Source organism: Lygodium microphyllum, chromosome 17, assembly GCF_053477565.2.
Source record: "Lygodium microphyllum isolate KBCC chromosome 17, Lygodium_microphyllum_v1.1.10, whole genome shotgun sequence".
Taxonomy (NCBI): Eukaryota; Viridiplantae; Streptophyta; class Polypodiopsida; order Schizaeales; family Lygodiaceae; genus Lygodium; species Lygodium microphyllum.
The window spans coordinates 14,036,497-14,057,748 of record NC_141151.1 but is presented as its reverse complement, the minus strand read 5'-3'; the positions used below and the strand labels follow the sequence as shown (position 1 = coordinate 14,057,748).

Sequence of the window (21,252 nt, the reverse complement as noted above, 5' to 3'; positions counted from 1 at the left end):
CCAAGCAAGAAAAGAAGAGTGACATCCTCTGTAAAAGTGATGTCCTGCGAAGTCAAGTTCTTGAGTATAGCATGGAACTGGCTCAAGTGAGCAGACATAGTCACATTCTCCTTCATGCGCAGATCCATAAGTTGTTTCAGCCAATACATCTGACTCGTTGAACTTTTCTTGTCATAGAGATTCTTGATTTCATCCCACAACTGTCATGCACTCTGTTCGTCCTCAAATACATTGTAATGAACATATTCTGTGAGAGATAATATAATAGTGGACTTGTATAACTCATCAAGCTCAAGCCATTCCTCATCTGGCATAGTTGCAGGCGGATGCCCGCCCAACCTCAAAGGTTTGATCTGCGATTTCTACACCAACACCTGTCAAATCTGACTCTTCCAATAAGAGTAATTCGTACCATCAAGCTTAGTGATGTTGAAAATAGCATGATCAGTGGACGAACTCGCCATAATGCAAGCTGGAAAACTGTAGACAGTTCAAAACTGCTTGCTGTTTACTACAGAAAATGATCAAAAAATCACCAAAATCCAGAAAAAATGACGAGAAAAGTGTAACCAAAGCTGCTACCCACCAAGTACTAGTGAAAGTACATCGTTTCAGAATATTTCAGCATGAAAAATCCATGTCAGTCCGGAGTTATATACTTGTAATAAATGACAGCAGGATACTGTGAGAGTCAATTGCTGATCAAATCACTACACCAAGTTAATAAATGACAGCCAAGACATGACCTTACATAAATGGACATAAATCAACACTAAATAATCATCAAGACCCTGAGCAAACACCCAAACATGTCACCAAAGCATCCGTCAGTGAGTGGACATACCCCCTAGACAGTAGGGCAAAGTATACATAACACTGGCAAGACCTAATACCAGTAGGTGTATGCTCAGAAGAGTGGAAAGCCCAAGCTCAAGTCAAAAGCAACTCCAAGATATCAGTGCATGAACCATGCAACATGTAAGTGTAAGAGATCCCAAAGTCTCAAGTATCTGCAAAATGCTCAAATAGCATAAACCTCCTGCTCAATGTCGATCAAGCATACAAGATGCTCCTAGTGGCACAAAAGTCGGATAAACGAGCTCAACAGCTCAATCAAACCAAGTCAAAGTACCAAAGACAGGTAACCAAGACAATGCTTCAATAGCACCCCAAGAGCATGATGGCTACAAAGCAACTGTAGGTAGCATCCATGAGCAAGACATACATCCCAATAAAGATCTCTGACAACCAAAAATGACATCCAATACAAAATTCCGAAATAGCAAATGAGAATCCAAGCCAAGTCTTCAGAGAGCACTAAAGCTCAACAAGTACATGGTACACTGTGCCAAGACAAATACATCAAGCCGTAGACATCGTGTAAGCATGTACCCAATGAGCATATAACTGTTAAAGCACTAACCATTGTCAAGCATAGATCGATGTCAATAAGTGCGGGCTGAAATAAGCTCAAGCTTCCAAAAACATCTGAATCCAATGACAAGCTCGAAGTCATCTCTCGATGATCAATACATCATGGCATAACCCAAGACATACACCCGGAACCAATAGGCATATGTCAAAGCATGAAAGATAGCTTCAGCCCAAGAGTATTGAGCATGCATTTACTGTTATAAACTGTGTATTTTTAGCCCCATAATCATGCCAAAATCATAGCATGACATGTAGCTTCAATCCCCCAATCAATCGGGATGCAATAGGCATCAAACCGATTATATAGTCATGCCCAAACAAGCATAAACATAAACTGTGAATGTAGCACTAGCATCAAATGTCTGTGGACTGTTTATAACAATCCTAAAACATTGTTTTCAGCCACCAAACCAATGTCTTATCTCAAAGGAGCAATGCCAAGTATCAATACATGTGCAATAAGCCCGAAATGGAGCCCGAACAAGTGCTTAATGCCAACCTGGAGCTAGAGCTAAAGTGGCTGAATGGTGGCTGTCCAAAATCAAGCGCAAATTTGCGTGATGCTGTTGCTGCTCCTACTGGTCCGCGTGGCAGGTCTAGAGAGGTTGGAGGACTCAAACATGAGCCAAAGAGACCTGGGAACAAGCCTCTAGCAACCCACAACCAGTGGCAAAGAGATATGAAGGTTGGAAGCTTCAATGGTGGCTGCCCTGTTTACCTAGACCTATGGACTAAAATAAATCTCTAAAATAATGAAGCAATACCTCAATGTCAATGCCTTGATGGTGCCTCAATAGGCCAGGAAGAAGCTCGAGAAGCTGGGGAGTGACGGCAGCTCAAGAGAATGAGCTATGGCTGCCGGGAAGGAAACCCAATGCGAGTGGGGAGTCCATGGGAAGTTGAGAATGCCACGAGCCAAGCTCAAGAGTCGGAAGCCATGCTCTAATACCAGTTGAAATGTGAAAAGGATCGAAGCTTGCACGCGAGAGCTATGGCGGGAGAGCAAGAGCAAGAAAGAGAGAGACAAGAAATGGGAACTCCAACAGTCACAATGTGTGACCGGGCTTTTCTTTATTGAAACTATCACTAAAAAAATAAAGAATAAAGTGACGGTGGCAGACGCCCGCCACCTGCAGTATACAGTGGCGATGACTGTTAGTGTAGTAATACACGAGCAGCTAGGCGGAGGCGCCTTTACCCCCCAAGATACCAACTTTTTTATAAAATAGAAACTACACAACATAGCCAATAAGAATGCAAACTATATAACGAAATGTATTAAACTCACACAATTTATGTGATCGTTACATTCTTCATAATTTTAAGTAATCTAATCTATTAACATCAATTTTCCCCAAAACAAAGAACATGTAGACCTAGACACCTTAATCGAAAAACCTGTATTTACAATCTATGGACCAGATAAACCTTACAAACGACCTATTGTTGGGATAAAGGCCCGTTTAACCTTCCGTATATAGTACACACACATAAATTAGTTGTACATGTGAATGCACCCTTACATACCCTAAGTATAAATACATTTTATTATTTGTGTAACGACACTATTGATACGCTCACATCACATCATACTTTCACTGCTCTCTCTCTAACTCTCTCACAAGAAAAGCCGTCACACTCTCACGCTCATTCCTCGAATTTCTACTACATCTAGCTGAGCTCCAACAACTAGTATCAGAGCCCAAGGTTTAACACACTTCTCGAGACCAAGGCACAACTGACAAGTCATGGAGACAACTCGAAGCAAAAGGCTTATCGGATCTAGTTGACTAGGTGTCAGAGAAACCAAGCGATAAGTGCAACAAACAACCACTAGGCAACATGCGACTTGTGGCCTGGTGACAGACATGAGTCCCACACCCACAGTCCAAGCTCTAACCATGTCGAGTAGTGCCAGCCATAGCAATCGGACGACAAGGGATTATGGCACAGCAACCGCAACCTGCGAGACAAACTTCTACGTGACTGGGCAGGACCTCGATACTCCAACAATTGGTGGCAGGCGACCAAGCCAGGTGCAGCAATGTGACGATAGCAATCCTGTGACAGGCAATAAGGAGGTGAAGCCGACAGGCAAGCGACGTGACGGGGCAGGGTCAAGGGACCACCCCCCATTAGTTTCTTTTTTCTTAAATTAAAAAATTATTTAATAATTTTAATTACCACTTGTTATGGCGAGGGTTCACCCGTTGGAGGCATGGATTTTATATTTGAATAAATTCAAGCCCAAAATTTTGGATCTTTTTCGAGATTTGACCTCGATTATGCCTAACATTAATATTCACATAAAAATTTGTAGACGTTGCATTTGGTGACCTCAATTAAATTGGGGATTTTGCGAAATTTGTCAAATTTTGACTCTTTTGAGCAAAATTTGTTAACATTGGATCCCAAAAATTTAGGGCTTTTCATGTATTGATAAAATTTTACTCAGCTACGTCAGATTGGGTGACATTTATGTAATTTTGGACCTGAAATTTCTGTGATTCGTGCAAAATTTAATAAATTTCTACATTTTTGCCCGTGTGCTGGCTGATTCATGTACAAACTATAGATTTTTTTATCGTTGAGCAAGAACATTAGTGTGTTTACTAGTTCAACTTGTGCTTTTGCAGTTCAGGGGCATTTACTCCTGTTTCGTGATAAAATAGCTACAACTTCTTCCAATTCAGGCATCAAGAGTTTAATGGAAATCAAACCGTTTGATAGTCATGGCTTTGACCTTTGGAAAGACCGTATGCAAGGCATTTTATTCCTAAAGGATTGTAAGGATACTTTGCAAGAAGATAAACCCGCACTAATGTCTGATGCAAATTAGGCTAGAGTAAACAAAAAGGTTGTGGCTTACATTAAGATGGATGTCATTGATGACATCTTGAAAGACATCAAGGGTTTAGATACAGGTTATGCAATATGGGAGAAGGCTAAAAACTACCTATGAGATCACAACACCTTTTAATTAAATGCATTTAATATGCAAGTTGGTGAATATGGAATTGGATGAGTCAAAGCCTGCAACTGAGCACTTGAGTACATTTACGAGCATTTTAAATCAGCTCAAAGATGCAAATTTGAACTTGGATGATAAGTTGAGGGTGATTTTTTTTATCATGACACTGCCTGACTCTTGGGAGACCTTGGTGGTTTCTCTTAGCAATAACCCCAATCTCTCATGTGATGGCATGGGAGGTTCGACCTTGAATGAAAAAATGAGGCGTATATCTAGTGAAGAAGGCAGCAACTCAACTTACAATGTAAGAGGCATGACTGAAAAGAAAAATGTAAATGCAAGACAAAGAAACAAGAGCAAGAACAAAGGAAAGGAAAATAGTTGCATTAATTGCTATCACTGTGATCAAAAGGGCCATAAGAAACCTGATTGCAGGTATTACAAGAAGGAAAAGAGAGAGAAAAATGCAAGAGATAAAAATGAAGATAAGACAAATATAAGCTTTTGGGTTCCGAGGGGAGTATGGTCGCAAGGCTGAAACTTAAAGTATTGACAGAAGGGCACCACCAAGAGTGGAGCATGCGGCTTAATTTGACTCAACACGAGGAAACTTACCAGGTCCAAACATAGTAAGGATTGACAGATTGGAAGCTCTTTCTTAAAGTCCATCAAAGGCATCTTCATGCGCTATGGTGATGAGGGTAAATTTGGCTACAAAGTGTGGTTATCTCAATCCAAGAAAATTATTCGTAGCCGTAATGTTGTGTTTGATGAGGCAAAATTGCTGAAATGTATTTTAGCCTCAAGCGAAGATATGAAAAAGGTCAAATTTCAAAGTTTGCAACCACCTATTACTTCAAAAAATAAGTCTCATGGTGCTGTACCACAAGCTAAAATTGATTATTAGCCGATTATTTTTGAGCCAGATGATGATGAACAACAAATAAAAGCATAAGAAGATCATGCACAACAAGACAGACTTGCTGACTATAAAAATGCAAATGCTAGTAATGAAAATGAAAGTGTTGTACAGTATGAACAGCATGTTGAAAATGACTTACAACCAATAAATGTTGAAAATAATATACCTCTAAATGTAGATCCAATTCTTGAAAATGTTGATCATTGGGTACACAAGTCTACACGCATAAGACGGCAACCACATAGGTTTGACTCCTCCTTGCATTATGTGATACTTACAGATGAGGATAAGCCTCTTATATACAAAGGGACCAAGTCATGCATATTCAATAGTAAGTGGAAGCTAGCTATTCAAGAAGAGATTAAATCTCTATATACAAATGATACTTGGAATCTTGTGTCATTGCCCAAGGGAAGGAAGCCCCTTCCAAACAAATGGGTAAACAAAGTATAGACAGTTGATGGAAAACCCAAGTACAAGGCAAGACTGATTACCAAAGAGTACGCTCAAAAGGAAGGGATTGACTTTCAAGAGGTCGTCTCACCTGTTGTGAAGATAACCACTCTACGTGTGCTTTTTGCTCTCATTGATGTACTGGACTTAGAGCTGTACCAAATGGATGTAAAAACAACCTTCTTGTATGGTGACATTGATAAGAAAATTTACATAAAACAACACAATGGCTTTGTAGTTCCTGAAAAAGAGCAGATGGTGTGTAAACTAAAATGCAACCGATGTGGACTGAAGCAAGCACCACGATAGTGGTATAAAAAGTTTGATGCTTTTATGTTATCCCATGGGTTTACACGCAATCATGTAGATCATTGTTTGTACATGAAAAAGCATACAAATGGCAATCCCATCATACTTGTTTTATATGTGGATGATATGCTACTAGCTGGGAAAAAAAAGACTAGCTTGGATGCTCTCAAAAATCAACTAAAATCAGAATTCTCCATGAAAGATTTAGAAAATGTATAGCGTATTTTAGGCATTAGGATTCATAAAGAAAGAATACAAAAATTGCCATTTTTATCTCAAGAAAAGTACATTGAAAAGATACAGTACAGATTCAACATGGTTGAAGCTAAGCCTTTTGGAATACCCTTACCTCCTTATCTTAGGGTTAGTAAAGGTGACAACCCAAAAGATGACGTGGAAGCAAATGCTGTGAAGAGAGTCCCCTATGCATCAACTTGTGGCTCTCTTATGTATGCCATGGTTGCTACTCATCCAGACATTGCTCATGCAATGGGAGTTATTAGCAAGTTTATATCAAATCCTAGCAAAATATATTGAGAGACTGTCAAGCATATTCTTCGATACCTTAAGGGTACACACAGAAAGTGTATTTGCTATGGGCAAGGTGCACTTAATTTGCAAGGTTATTGTGATGCAAACATGGCAAGTGACTTGGACACATAGATCCACTTGCGAATATGTCTTTACAGTTGATGGTGGGGTTGTTTCTTGGTGTTCCAAGTTGCAAAACATCACCGCACTGAGTACTACTGAAGCTGAATACATATCAGCTACTGAACCTTCTAAGGAAGCTATATGGTTGAGCAAACTTATAGAGGATCTCGGCATGTCTATGGGTACTACAATTTTGGATGTGATAGCCAATGTATTGCATATCTAGCTATGAATGCCATGTATCATTCACGCACAAAGCATATAGATGTGCAATATCACTTTATTAGACATTCTCAAAGATGGTCAAATCACATTGACCAAGATCAAAACACAGGACAACCTTGCAAAAGTTCTCACTTAAAGTCTAAGCAAAGCTCAGCACGAGCATTGCATATGACTAGTGGGAGTTGGTTAGAGATTCACATCGAACATCTAAGTGGGAGATTGTTGGGATAAAGGCCCGTTTAACCTTCCATATATAACGCACATTATTTAGTTGTACATGTGAATGCACCCTTACGTGCCCCAAGTATAAGTACATTTTATTTTGTATACCAACATTGTTGGTACACTCATCACATCGTACTTTCACTCTGCTCTCTCTCACTCACTCACCAGCCGTCACACTTTCATGCTCACTCCTCGAACTTCTGCTGCATCCAGCTGAGCTCCAACACCTATTTCAGCTGCAAAATGTATTTGGCCTCACAGAAGACCTATTTCAACTGCCAGAAGTACTGGAGCTTTTTTACATGTATGGCATCCACCATTTAGGAAAGCCTTTGGGGCTTTATTCCAGTAAATATATTAGCTTCCTCATTAATTAGTGAAGAATGTTAGTTACATACCAAGGTTTGAGCCTTCATGTTGTCTGCAAACTCCCCGCTACTTGCTGGGACAAAGTTAAAATAACTTTTTGCCCTAAGTCAGCATAAATGGCATATATGTTTCCCTATCTGAAGCTTTTTTTCCTCGTAAGACTAGCACTAACGAGACTATCCTCAAACTCTAATTAACAACTGAGTGGATAACAGGTAAATGGGCGTGTTTACTGGACTCCCATTCATGGCACTTCAGCTTAATATGTAAATCACAAGCATGATACCCTTCACCAGCTTATCTGTTTACTAAATACTTGCCATTGAGCAGATAACCTTCGTAAGGCTCGTTACCATGGCAAGGCTTAACCAAATAAATAGTAACAATAAGATTAGAACTAACACTGATTTCTGCAGACTGCTGCCGGCTGCAAACTGCAGCATGAAGAACTGGAGAGGAAAATCCATCAATCGCTTCACATAACAAACCTGAAAAGAATTTGAAGCAGCTTGCAATTATATATCCGTGTCAGATTAAACTGCCTTGCATTATTTGAGAACCCTACATTAAGTGATTATAGCAACACAACTTTTTTGGATACCCAGAATCTCCCTCAACAGCTGGTAGGGGTTGACATCAATCTAAGTAAAAAGTGTGTAATGAAACCTTCTGCAGCATTATACAAATGTCCCTGTCACCTGTTATTCAGACAAAATGGCTGCATCTACTTCTCCAATTCTCAATGTCAGAGCATGAGGAAATAAAGGGTTGGGCCTTTAAATAAGCCCTGTTACACAGATACGAGTAAACCTTTCTTCACCATACTATCCAGAACATCATTGAGGGCCTGGCAAATACTCACAATCTGGAACAAATTTGAAAAAACATCAGAATTTTGCAGTGAACTTTGAAGGCTGTCATGTTACAGAGTTGTACAAGCACTTAAATGCTTACTTGTTGATCCCATTGCTGCAGCTCCTCAATATCATTATCAAAATGAATTACACCTTCAACCTATGAGCAGACAAATAGCGATCCATGCAACCCAAAAATAGTGATGCAGTAGTGATAAGTTGACAAACTAGTATTGACAAATCAACCTTGGATAGAACAAAACAGACAAAACAAAGGACCAGTACAGACACTGCTATCAGATTAACTGAAATCTCAGGCTTAGCACCTGGACACTCTACACAACAATCTGCACACAGCACCTGCATTGAGTTCAAGAACATCAAACAGACAGCTCCACTAGCAGATTCACTAGAAAACTCCAGGTATGGTTTAAGGCTGGTTACACATCAAATGATGGATGCACAACCCCTGCCCAGAGTGTAGGCATGCAGTTTTTGAAACTGGCTACAGACATGAGCACAAAGCCTTTACACACCAAAAGGACACATTTTACAAAAAAGTGAAAAATAACATGTTTTCTTTTTTTTTTATTGGTTGCAAATGCAAAAAGTGCACCCTTGTCAAACTGGGCAGGGGAGACTCCCCGCCCAAAAGTGGGCAAGGAGTTTCCCTGTTTAGCAGGAAAACATCAGGTCATGTACTCTCCGGTGTGTAAAGAACTACAGATGCCCAACCCCTAAATAAGTAGTTTGATCGGTTAGCAGTTACTAGTGGGTATCTGCCATTTGGTGTGTAACCAGGCTAAGTCAGCACCTGCCTTGTACAATATAAAGAAGAATTTTCAGTTTGATTTCTATGCATACCTGGTCAATAGAGCCTTTCATTCGATCTTCACATATCATTCTTGCAGCTATCTTTTCAGCCTTAAAACATGATAGAAATAAAGACTCATTAGAGGGCCCATAACCATAGCTGAACTGTAAAATGACTAAAAAACAAATTTTACTTTTTCCTAGACGCACCTATGGAGTATTTTAAAAATGAACTAAACACCAAACATTACAACCAAGTGTTTTTACAAACATCTTTGTTGTGATTTGGCATGAACTTCCCAACTGCCTTCTTATTGGCAGAGATATTTAGGACCTTGATATCAAAATCAACTGCAAGGTTCCTGTTCATGTTTTAATTTCAACGTTACAAGATTCTTTGAACCATTTCAAGCAAAGTTTGGCTGCTGGTCTACAGTAGCCAAGCACCGATCCAAGGTACACAGCTTGGTTTGCCCAACTTATGAGATTAACAGTGTCCATATAACTTCAAGCCTTTTAAAGCTTCAACTGTGTCTTACGTTCCCTTTCAAAAAATCACACGGCTATGGGAACACAAAATCAAGAGTCTTTACTAAACTAAAGCATATCTAGATACCACCCATCCTTGACCAGGTGCTCTCTGCTTACTTCTGCACGACGACTTTACCCACTTAGTTGGTATCGCTTTGATTGCAAACCTAACATGGAAATCTGTGATGTTCACTACACTACTCATTTTCTTACGGATCATTTTGCAGCATGCATGCTTTGGGTTTGAATTGCTCAGAATCACCCAAGCACACAAAAATGCCAAAGCACATTTTTCTATTTCAGTGCACCCAAGTTTGCAACATTCTTAAAACTTGCCAGCACAAAGCATAAAAAGAGAAGCAGTTCCCCTCAATTATGCCAAAAGGGATGCTGTAATACCTTTTGGGGTCCAATACCAAGTAAGGCACCAAGTTCTTCAAAACTGCAAGCAGACAAAATTTCGATAGATTTACAATTTGTAGCCTCCTCAAACCTTTGAAAGATGTAGCAACCACTCGCCTTATGTTTGTATATAGCTTGCTTGCACTAAGAAGGTTATGCTCAATTATTGCACGATCTAGGACCGTAGAGTTATCAGGAAGAAGTGCTTTCTGGACACAGAACAGAGCAATATCACAAACAATTTCATCAAAACTTGTTAGGAACAAAGAGCAAGCTCTCACTTACCTGGTGAGGTTTCAGCTCTTTTGAAAAAGCATCCACTTCTGGTTTACGCAAAATCCATTCCAAGTAGACCTACATGTCATGCAGAAGTGCAGTGTTAGTTGAAAGCAGCTGAATACTTTTCATAGACATTACACAGATTATGACCACAGACCTTCTGCAGGATAGGGTAAATTTTCAATTTTGAGCACCGTTCATCCTGTATGTATAATTAATCACTTTAGTAGATGAACTCATGTGCTCTGCCTTAAAGCTTCATAAGGCTATATAAAGTCGTGTGCATAAATACCTTGTAAAGAGTTGCTAATACTCTAGATCTCTGCGGGCCAGCCGCAGCAAGAATGGTGCAGGTCACTGCTGCTGTAAGAGCTTGTTGCAGTTCTTCTTCATCCACCTGTCTGAACAATTGTGATGTGACATTTGAACAGAATTGCTGGAAGCAACTTACTCTCAGAGAAAACTAATACATAGATCAAAGTTCGAGAAATTGGAGTCATTTCTATACTTATAATACACAACAGCATCCTATCAGAGAAAAAGAGAACAGGGAGAGGGAAAGCATGTCTATCTAATTGTGTTTCGGCCAAAGATAGTTCACAACTGTTTCCATTAAGATTACTTGTTACCTGTTACTTGGCTAAGGCATTCAACTTTAGAATTAACACCAGTATCTGACGAACAAATCATTACATAACTAGAGCAAAAACATATCTAGGTAGGGGACTTCAGTTCTATGTTGTCTTACACTACAATTGCCCCCCAATGTGCTAAAACCAACACTGTCAGGAAAGTTTTCATAAAAGTCAGTTCACTGCTCAGAGGTCTTTACTGGTGGTTCCATAACCAGACAACTGTAAACATGTCTAACTCCAACCATCCAAACAGCCGTGACTCACCCCAACTCTGTTATGTAGTACAGTAGCTTTAGACAAAACTAGCTTGAACCTATCTGGTGCAAGATTATATATGTAAATCTAATCATGAGAGTTTTTTTACAGAACATCAGCATACCTTCCTTCAAACTCGCGTTTTTCCAATTGTGACAGTTCGTAATATCGAAGTGCAGCCTCAAGAAATTTCCGTTTCATATCCAATATACGAGCATAGCAAACCTGTACAGCATTATCAAGCATGATGGCAATATTGCAGTAACTCAAAGAATCGTTGAGAACACAAGCACTCCTCTGAGCCAAACATAGCAAGATTCAGCAATCAGCACCTTGTATTGAAGAATCAGGCCCTCATCTTTGCTGTTGTTTACTAGGAATGAAGCTTTCTTTATGAAAGTTTCTGCATTGACTGCATCATCATCCTGAAATTTGACTCATTACCCAGAAAGGTGAAAAATAAATAGCTTAGCTAAGTTATCAGATAATGACAGAGAAAAATAAAATCCAAAATGTTCATCATGGAACTAGCTCAAGATGTAGCCAACAAACTAAGCTCAATGAGGTTAGAGTCGTTTGTCTCTCCACAGGTAATCAGAGAATTGTTAGAACATGCAGTTGCAAACTTCCAAAATAATAACCACAAAATAGTAAGAACATGCAGTGGCAAACTTCCAAAATGTCTACCTCAAGGTACAGCAAGGCAATCTTCACACATTTGGAGAGCTTGTATGTATCATCCAACATCCTGCCAGTGATTGTTCAAATTATAAACAGACTCAATATTGACAGCATGTATCATGTGTTCGAATTCAAAAGCATAACTTTACACACTCAGGACAAATCACTAACATTCCATACAGGATAAATTGCTTTCTAAAAGTGAAGCTACAAGACTTCTATAACTAACATTCCGTATAGAATAAATTCCCTCCTAAAAGTAAAGCTTAAGGACTTCTGGTTTTGCTTCCAGCTCCACATAAATTACAACCTTATGCCAGATTCCAAATCGATTCCACTCAGCATCTGTGCTGCTTTTGACCACTGTTCTTCATTCACATAAAGCTCAGCAAGACCTTCGCGAATTACAGATACCTACAGTTAATCCAAATGATTATTAGGTACCAAAATCACACCTTCTTTATGCATGTCAGTTAAGAATGAATAGGAACTTAGCCTGTCCAGTTCACCTTTCATTACTGTAAGATGGATGAACAATGTTAAGCGTGACCTTCATAATACCAACTTGCAACAGATATAATTCATAGTTACTTGAAACTCACCTTTCTTATCATTTCAACATTCCCGTTCCCATTTCTGTTCTCATTTCCGTTCCTCTTTCCATTTCCCCGTTTCTCATAACTTTGAGGTGATTGAATGGGTCAAAGTGACATTTCTAAGAGTCCAAGGGTGAGGTAGATTGGACTCTCATGAAATTAAGCACACAGATCAGAAATCCTTAAACAAACAACCCAACTTCTGAGTTCATTGATCTCATCAAGGGGTCAACTAGAATTTTCAAGGGCTAAGCTTGCAATCTAGGAGAATCTTTATTAGGTGAACAACAGCCCATAGCTTGTTCGTGGGCTGCAACAAAGCTTACAAGCCGGGTATATACATCAAAATAATCAGCCCATTATCTATGATATTGTGCAGCTGGTTGAGCACTATCTTCAGTATTCTCTTACTCTTAAGTCTTTTATACAAGTTTCACCCGTTGCACAGCTTTACCAGATATCTTTTAGTATGGCATCTATGTACCCTCTGAGGTGATAACACATGAAGTTGATGCTGCTAGTGCTAGATGTTTCTAGCTCAGCCATATTGCATTCAACATTGCCAGGCCAAAGTACTTTAAAGCAGAGTGCAACAAGACTAAAGAGAACAGCCCAGCTTAAAACCCCTCTTTATCAAAGGCCTTGCACACCACATTGCTTGAAAAGAAACATGTGATGAAGCAAGCAGTAGAGAATACAAGGCCCACATGAAAAAAGGAATGTAGTGACACTTATTGCACATGGATCGAGGGGCAGGACACACCAAGAGGTCCATCCGTGGGGTGGTTGCCTACTTTCGAGGTGAGATGTATTTTGCTTCATCTCACAATGCTTCAAATAAAGGGAAAGACAGCTAATTCACTTACTTTTGAGTGGGTCGATGCTAGAGTTCAATGTCAGGAACCTTATTGTGGGTTTCGTTGTTAATGGTGTGCCTGTAAATAGGGCAAGGACCATTCTGTAGGATATCTATATCCTTAAATTGATGTCACTTTCTGCATGGCCTACTCTTGCTTTTGTAAATTTGTCATGGATAGAGCCCAGTCTCGGTACAAATTTGTGCTCACTTTCTGCATGGCCTACTCTTAATACCTCGTTTTTGTAAATTTGTCAGAGATAGAACCCAGTCTCAGTACAAAGTAAAGTCACATGCCTTCATTGTGCTAAAGCATCAATTCTCGCACCATGAATTGAGGAAGAAATAGTGTTTACTTTTTATGAGTTCACCAATTTGTCATTGGCTGACAATGGTTTATAGTGATAGAGGCAAAGTGCAAAGATAGCCTTGGCCCCTATAAGATCATTCTTAGTACAACACTCCTTGTCGACATGGTTCGAGTGCTAGTAGTGCATCCAAATCCTTTGTTTTTGGGAGGTGCTGCCAAATGGGTTTAGGTTCTTTGGTTTCTTTGGTTCTACCTGAGGAAGAGGTGTCACCCTTGTTCTAGATTTCCTTCCCATCTTAAGAGTTCTCGTCATCTTTAGATTTCCCCTTTGAAGAAGTGGTTACCAGAGCCCCCTCTAAAAGTAAAAGTGGAGAAGAGGACTTCTTGTGGACTTGATCATGCACCTCGCATAATGTAACACCTAGCATTTGAACTCATAGAAGGTTGGCAATATAGGTAACGAAATGATGTGCTGCATTAAGTGGAAGTATTTAGAAGGGAGCTTGTTTAAGCAAAATGTGACCTGATCGCGATCTGACTTCAGGGTGCCAGAAGTGAGAACTTAGTAAGTAACTGTCTGGCACCCCACCAACTTGACTTTTAAATTATCCCCTTCCTTAATCAAAAACTCCTGCAGCACATAATTGAGATTGATACATCAAGCAAGATGACTGCAATGATCAGATGCTAGGGAAAAGTGTTGTGACTGTGAGTGAAACTCAAGAAGTAACCCCTGCATTAACTCAACATTTGTTGTAGCATCCATTTCAAGCTGCCACCCTGCTCTTCCAGCCACATAGACAGCTCCACCTTTTGAGCATTGTGTAAATACATTTACTTTCAGCATTCATTCAGTTTCATCAGAGTATTGCCTTTCCTACTTTGCGCTTTTGCATTGTTGTCTAAGTTACTGTGGTTTAGATGTGTTCGTGCATTCTATGTTTTCTCAATGTAAACCCTAGTGTATCTTCACAATAGTCTCAATTTTAAATCTCTAACCTCTATGAACCTGAAAAGGCTGAGACAACAACAAATCTTAGTCCCAAACATAAAACAACTGAATTCTCTAACCTCTTTAACACCAAAAGTCATCCCAAGAGGCTCATCAATGCATAGTCACAAGTGACAGTCATTTGTGCACTTGAGGATTGCAAGGACGATAGCTTCTTTTTATCCCACGTCCTATTACGTGTGATTGTATAGACACCAATGGTGACAATTCCTCCCCATTCTCCACCCCACCGTCCTTGTCCCATTTTGTGTCAGTTGTGACTATGCTTCAATGTCATTGACCTGGATTTGTTCCTAGTACCCACTAGCACCTGTCCTTCACAACTTCTGCCAATGTCCTTCATTGTCCAAATGGAGTTTGCTTGTCACCATGACTCACATTTCAACTCAATCTAACTTTTGCACAACTTAATTGTCCCAATGAAATAAGTTAAGAATTCATAACCATGCGATAAGGCCACCCCTTGAATCCTTGCAATCGCCCTTGATTGTCAGACAAAAGCATCAATTGCCATTGGAAATACATGTGGCATCACAATTGAACATTGCAACTATTGCTAACCATTCTTATGCCATTTGCAGATTAAAATTTCCAACTACATCCCAAAGCAAAGTAATGCAAACAGTGAACACCTAACCTAAACAATGCTCTATCCAATATGTATCCCATGCTTCTCATGTAGCCCAAGTAATACATCTTATGTGTCCCATGTAAATATATAGTTTCAAACGCCATGGTGCAAACCATACACATCAAACCACATTCACTAGTACATTGAATAGTGATACTCCAAAAAGAGATATTGCCACAATACAATACTCTAAACAAAACCAACGTACATCCATGGCCACTACATAACAGAGCTAGTCCACCTTAGGGGAGTGGAGGTGCTACCTCCCCCTAAAGTAACAAGCAATACTCTGGACTCCATACTCTATTGAGCCCGAATGAGTATGATCCAATGTTGGCTTGAACTAAAATGCATCAAGGGAAAGTTGCAACACCTAAGGATGATCTACTAGATAACCCTTCTCCATCATATCCATAGGTGAATAAGTTTGAATTTCACCCAAGTAGCACCTAGAAACTTATCACGAGGACGTGAAATTTTAAGATGCTTTAATCTTGATGATAACATTTGAATAAATTATTAATCAAATGTGTAAGGTTGTTCGGCACATATGATACACATGGCAATTATTTCATGGTAACAAGCAAAGCACTCCGAGGATGCAATGGGTGTCAAAGGCAAAAGTTATAATAAGTTATAATAGCTGGATTTTAGTAGTCAATTGGTGTCACTTTTGACCCTAGGACAATTGTTTGTCCAATAACTGTTAATGGGGACATTGGGGACTAGCATTAATCAACTAATTAATGCCATGTCTAAGAGTCAACAAAGGTTGCAGACCACTCTAGATTGCCAAATAGCCTTGCCAATTTAATTATGGATGGACACATTTAATTTTGGGAAGGTCAAAACCATAGTTGAGGGAAACTTTGAAATGGGAACAGAAACATGAACAGAAATAAGAATTTTCAAAGAGACCGAAATGGCAATGGGAACGCCACATTATCAAGGGAAAATGAACGTTACATGATATCCTAGTTAATAAGGTTTAAAGACTTTTACTTTAAAAACTTAAATTTATCAATATGAAAAAACTCACAATTATAAGTTAGAAAATATTAATGAAGCTATTAGATGGAAAAAGTTCTTAGTTAGAGAGAGAAAGAGAGAGAAAGAGAGAGAGAGAGAGAGATCAAAGTCTCTCTTAGCCATAATTGATAGTCATAACTATCACTCTTGATTGACAAACTATAGTTGGAACTAAACTGTGGCCACGATCCTTGTTTTAGTTGTTCGCTTTTAATGTTCACATGTTGAAGAATCACAATTTCGCTTTTATGAAAGCTCGTGGCTGAAAAGGTGGGTCCCTTTTTACTTGTAAAGGTTGTGATTGAAATAATTGATCCGATTTCACTTAATTTATACTCAAAATGGCACATTTATGGCCTAATGAAGCCAGCCTTCCTTCTGTGGATGGGTGGTAAATCCCTGATTACAACTTAATTACAGCAGCAAACTATTAGTGCAAATCTGAAAATACAAATTTATTTACTGATCTTGGACAATGCACACCTGATTGGCCCCAAAATTGGTACCACTTTGGGTATTTCTTTAGCTTTATTGAAGAAGAAGTTGATTTACAATGGGATTCTCCCAATCCCTTTCAGTATTCCAACTCCCCTTGCTGTGATGAATCACCACCAAGTCTTTAATCTGATTTTGATGGACATGGAAAATGCCCCAAATTCAATTATTTGCTTGTTCCTCCACTTAAATAGGCTAAAAACCGCTTCAACCATGTTGAATCCAAGTCTTGGAGCTTTCAATTTTTGGCATGTTTCTCGAGGTTGTTGCTAAACCTTAATTTTTGCTGTAAATTAGGATTTACAGCAAAGAAATCTGAAATTTCTCAGCCTCCAAGGGTCCAAATGTTGAGATCTTTGGAGCAAAGCTGTGAAATGGATGGGAGATGAGAGGGAAAGCTGTAGAGAGAGAAAATTCAAAGTTTTGTCACGAAGAATGACTGAAAATCAGTCAAACGCAGCTGGCTGCCCTGCCACAACAGCTTGTAGATGCAAAGAACTTAAGAAAATCAGTCATTTACTGCTATTGCCTTATCTCAACAACCTGTAGATGCTGTCTCCTACTATTGATTGGTCTTCTCTTGCCCCTGGCAGCCTCAAAAGGTCCTCCAATTGCTGCAAATCAGACCAACAGCCTCCTCCCTCTCTCTTGCAAGCTGAATTTATAAAAATGTTCTCTCTCCAGCCTCTAAAGACGTTTTCCAATCTTGCAGGGGCATTTTCGACAAGTGGCAACCTTTCCAAATGATTTTTCCAACATTTTCCATAACTAAATATTAATTTTCAGCCTTTAAATACTGAAAATTAATCTAATAATTATTTTGGTGCCCTGAAAAATAATCTGGCTGGCCAATAATTAAATTGGCTAAGCAACTTCCATTCCTGAGTGTCTCTACGCCATCTTTGACCATCAAATTAGCGTTAGATACCATTACCACTTCAACTGACACTTATGGCCAAATGAATGACCTAGGCCAACAACTGGTACCAAATACCACCAAGTACCTGTGTAGCATAACTTATAGCAACTTTTGCCTTTAACATCCCGTGATTTCTTCGGGTCCCAAACTCATAAATTTACTTTAATCCCAGTTGCATCTCACATGTGTAACATTTACTCAATCATGTAATTAAAAATTAATCCACATGTTAAGTGAGGTTTCAAAAATGCATGTCCTCATGACACCTAAAATCAATTATGTTTTCTTAAAAGGATACAAGCTTTCAATTTTTTACCATAAATATTGTATCATATTCCATGGATACTTTTACATCTCGAAACGTTTTCCGAAACGTCTCGGGTTTTACCTAAAATGCAATGTGGCACCATTTCAAGATTATGAAACATTTCGGACCACAAAACACGTTTCAAGAAATTTTGACCCCGTTTTAGTGTTTCTCCCCTTCAAAAGTGTGATTTCGCGTAACTATAGTCAAAACAACTGAATTAATTTTCAAAATTAGTTAATTCTGAGAATTAATTTAATGGCCGGATAATGTTGAAAATTGAGTTTAGAAGGCTGCTACTTAGGAAAAATGCCCATGCAAACTAAGAAATCATTTTTGGGGGTTGGGTCTAAGCCATTCAAGCAGTTTTCAACTGGTGGAAGAGAAAGAGAGAAGGTTGTTGATTTTTTTTTTAGCAAAGAAACAACAATTGGCTGCAAGCAAGACCCATCTAGGACCTTTCGAGTGTAGGCGATAGGATGGAGACACCTTCCACGGATTGGCAATAGCATTGCAAATCAAGTGACAGCATTTTGGAGGTGCCTGGCAATAGGTGATTGGATTAAGTGCAAGCTGATGCATGCAACAAGCAGATTTGAAGGCTTTTTCATGAAGAAAATCAAAGTTCTCTCTCATCTTGGCTTTCTCTGACCTTCTCCAATCCATTCTCAAGACATCTCAGCCATTTGGAGCAAATCTCAACTATATTTGGTGGGTAACAAAGGGATTTCTATTGTAAACCCTAATTTACAACAGTAATTAGGATTCAACAATCACCTCAAGACCTGTGCCGTCAATAGAAGGCATCATGCACCAAAATCAACACCTACAATTTGTGATATTGTCAAGGATTTCAAATGCCAAGCCTTCCATTGTAAATTTGGGACAGCATTTGGTCAATTGGGATCCAATTAAAGCAAGTCTTGGGTGAAAATCAAGGGGCAAATTGCCCAATTTTTTTTGCCAGTTATTTAATGGCAAAGTGCTTTTGGATCAACCAAGGGGTTTGTGGAATCTCGACTTGTAATAAATCCATTGGCAATTGAAGATAAAGAAATACCAAAAGGGGTGCCAATTTTGAAACCAACAGAGTGTCCATTGTTCAAGAATTTTGAATGTTAAGTGTACATTCCAATTTATGTATATTTATTGATTGCTACAATTAAGTACTTGATCAAGAAATTACCACCCTCTCTAAGATAAAAGGCTAGTTTCATGATTCCATCGCTGGGATACCACTCAATCCTCTGATTTGGTGGGCTCAAGGCACTTGTTTGCAAGCCAAAGCTTTGTGCTAGTGCTAATTTTTGCTCTCAACTGAGAAATTACAACAAGATGTCTTTATATAGTGAGATGGAATCAAGCAATGAAGATGCCTCTCAGTATATATATTCACATGGAAAAGAAGGAAATGCAATGCATGATCTTGAACAAGGTTCACACGATGAAAAGCAAGCTGAAAATGTTGTTGTTGGGCAAGATGCAAGGCCTTCAAGGCATAATGAGACCGATCATCGGCAAAGTGAAGAGGAAGTTGATGACCAATTCAAAGATTGGACAAGGACAACAACAAATCTCTTTGTTGAATTGGCAAAGGATCCCCAATTCACCCGATTTTTGAATGCTCCGAAGAAGAATAGCAAGAGCAAGAAGAAAAAGTCATCTTTCACGCCTTCAGGACAAGAAGGTGCACCGAAGGTAATACCAAAGCCTTCCCTTGAAGCTCTCAAAGAGGCTAACTAAGTAAAACAATCGAAACCTACGCGACAAGGAATGCAAATGCAAGGTCGTTATAAAAGTGCCAATCCAATGGATTTTGGACAACCAAGAATGCATGCTATGATGGTGCAACCAAGATACTTTGATTGAAGCATGATTTTTCATGCTACAGTTACAAGGACTGCATATGCCAATGTATAGCATGAATCCCTATGGTACGTAGCAACCAATGCATGGTGGTGTGCAAGGCCCAATATATTCAAATATGGCTGGAAATGTGCAAAACCCCTATGTATGGCAGCATTGGCCCAATATATTCAAATATGCATGGTGGTGTGCAAGGCCCAATATATTCAAATATGGCTGGAAATGTGCAAAACCCCTATGTATGGCAGCATTGGCTTGATGCCTAGGGCACAAAGTGGCATGTTTGGTACTGCATCTGCACCCTCAAATGTCCATGGGGCTCAAGGAATGAGTACTGGTCATGCAAATGCTCCGTCTAGTGTTGGTTTTGATGTGAATTCAGCAAATGCATCCTTTTTGCAGCTGCCAATGTATGACAAATTAACACCCAAAGGGGCAACAAAAAACTATGATGAGGGTGGGAAAGCAGTGAAGTTTGAGTCCTTCAGTGGTGCACAAGATAGGCTGAAAGCTTTAACTTTCATTCAGCAGTTTGATGCAGCCTATTCAAGGGGGAACTTCACAGAGTCCTCAAAGATTCGAAAGGCAACCATTTTCTTGAAAGGAAATGCATTACAGTGGTGGTCCACTCTTTTGATGCAAGGCAGAGCACCGTCAACGTGGGTACAATTCAAGCAAATGTTTGCATCAAATTGGTTGACAAGTACCTTTGAGATAGACATCGTGACACCTTGGAACAAGTTGGACAATAAGGAATGCAAGAATCTGAAGCAGTACAATAAGAAGTTTTGGGATGCATTGCTACCTATTACTTCTTATCGTCCCATACCCCTTCATGAGCAAGTGGAAAAATATGTTTGTGGGCTACCTAAAGGAATCATAAAATTTTGCATTAAATCCACCTTCTCTAGCATGTCTCAACTCATGGAGACTGCTGCTACAGCAGATGCTTTGCTATGTCAGATGGATTCATGCTTCCTAGAGAGTGGAGAGAAGCCGAATAATGAGTTGTTTGAGACTAAGAAAAAGGGCAGATCTGAAAATCAGCCTAAAAAGAGACCAAAACAGCAAAAAAAGGGCTCAAAAACATTGGCACAACATAGGAAATTGATGGCTGCAAAAAAATGCTTTATTTGTGAAGATGAGGGTCATATTACAAGGGATTGTCCCAATAGACAACAAGCTGGAAAATCAAAAAATCAAGGAGACCTCAAGAGAA

General features: G+C 39.3%; 1 protein-coding gene across 2 annotated transcripts in view; it reads right to left on the bottom strand.

The window, feature by feature from the left end:
* Positions 1–8,053: 8,053 nt before the first annotated feature.
* The window catches only part of COP8 (Proteasome component (PCI) domain protein), a 37,368-nt gene continuing 24,169 nt past the window's right edge, over positions 8,054–21,252 (bottom strand). Inside the window, exons 3-14 of one of the 2 annotated variants that reach the window (XM_087697015.1) lie at positions 12,323–12,426; positions 12,019–12,079; positions 11,664–11,756; positions 11,456–11,556; positions 10,734–10,842; positions 10,599–10,643; positions 10,448–10,516; positions 10,280–10,371; positions 10,160–10,202; positions 9,281–9,340; positions 8,517–8,576; positions 8,054–8,427 (exon numbers count right to left, since the gene is read on the bottom strand). In XM_087697015.1, coding sequence (XP_087553141.1) covers positions 8,353–8,427; positions 8,517–8,576; positions 9,281–9,340; positions 10,160–10,202; positions 10,280–10,371; positions 10,448–10,516; positions 10,599–10,643; positions 10,734–10,842; positions 11,456–11,556; positions 11,664–11,756; positions 12,019–12,079; positions 12,323–12,426 — 912 coding nt within the window. In that variant the 3' untranslated portion in view covers positions 8,054–8,352. The remainder of the gene's footprint in view (positions 8,428–8,516; positions 8,577–9,280; positions 9,341–10,159; positions 10,203–10,279; positions 10,372–10,447; positions 10,517–10,598; positions 10,644–10,733; positions 10,843–11,455; positions 11,557–11,663; positions 11,757–12,018; positions 12,080–12,322; positions 12,427–21,252) is intronic. The other variant, XM_087697016.1, reaches the window with a different exon arrangement.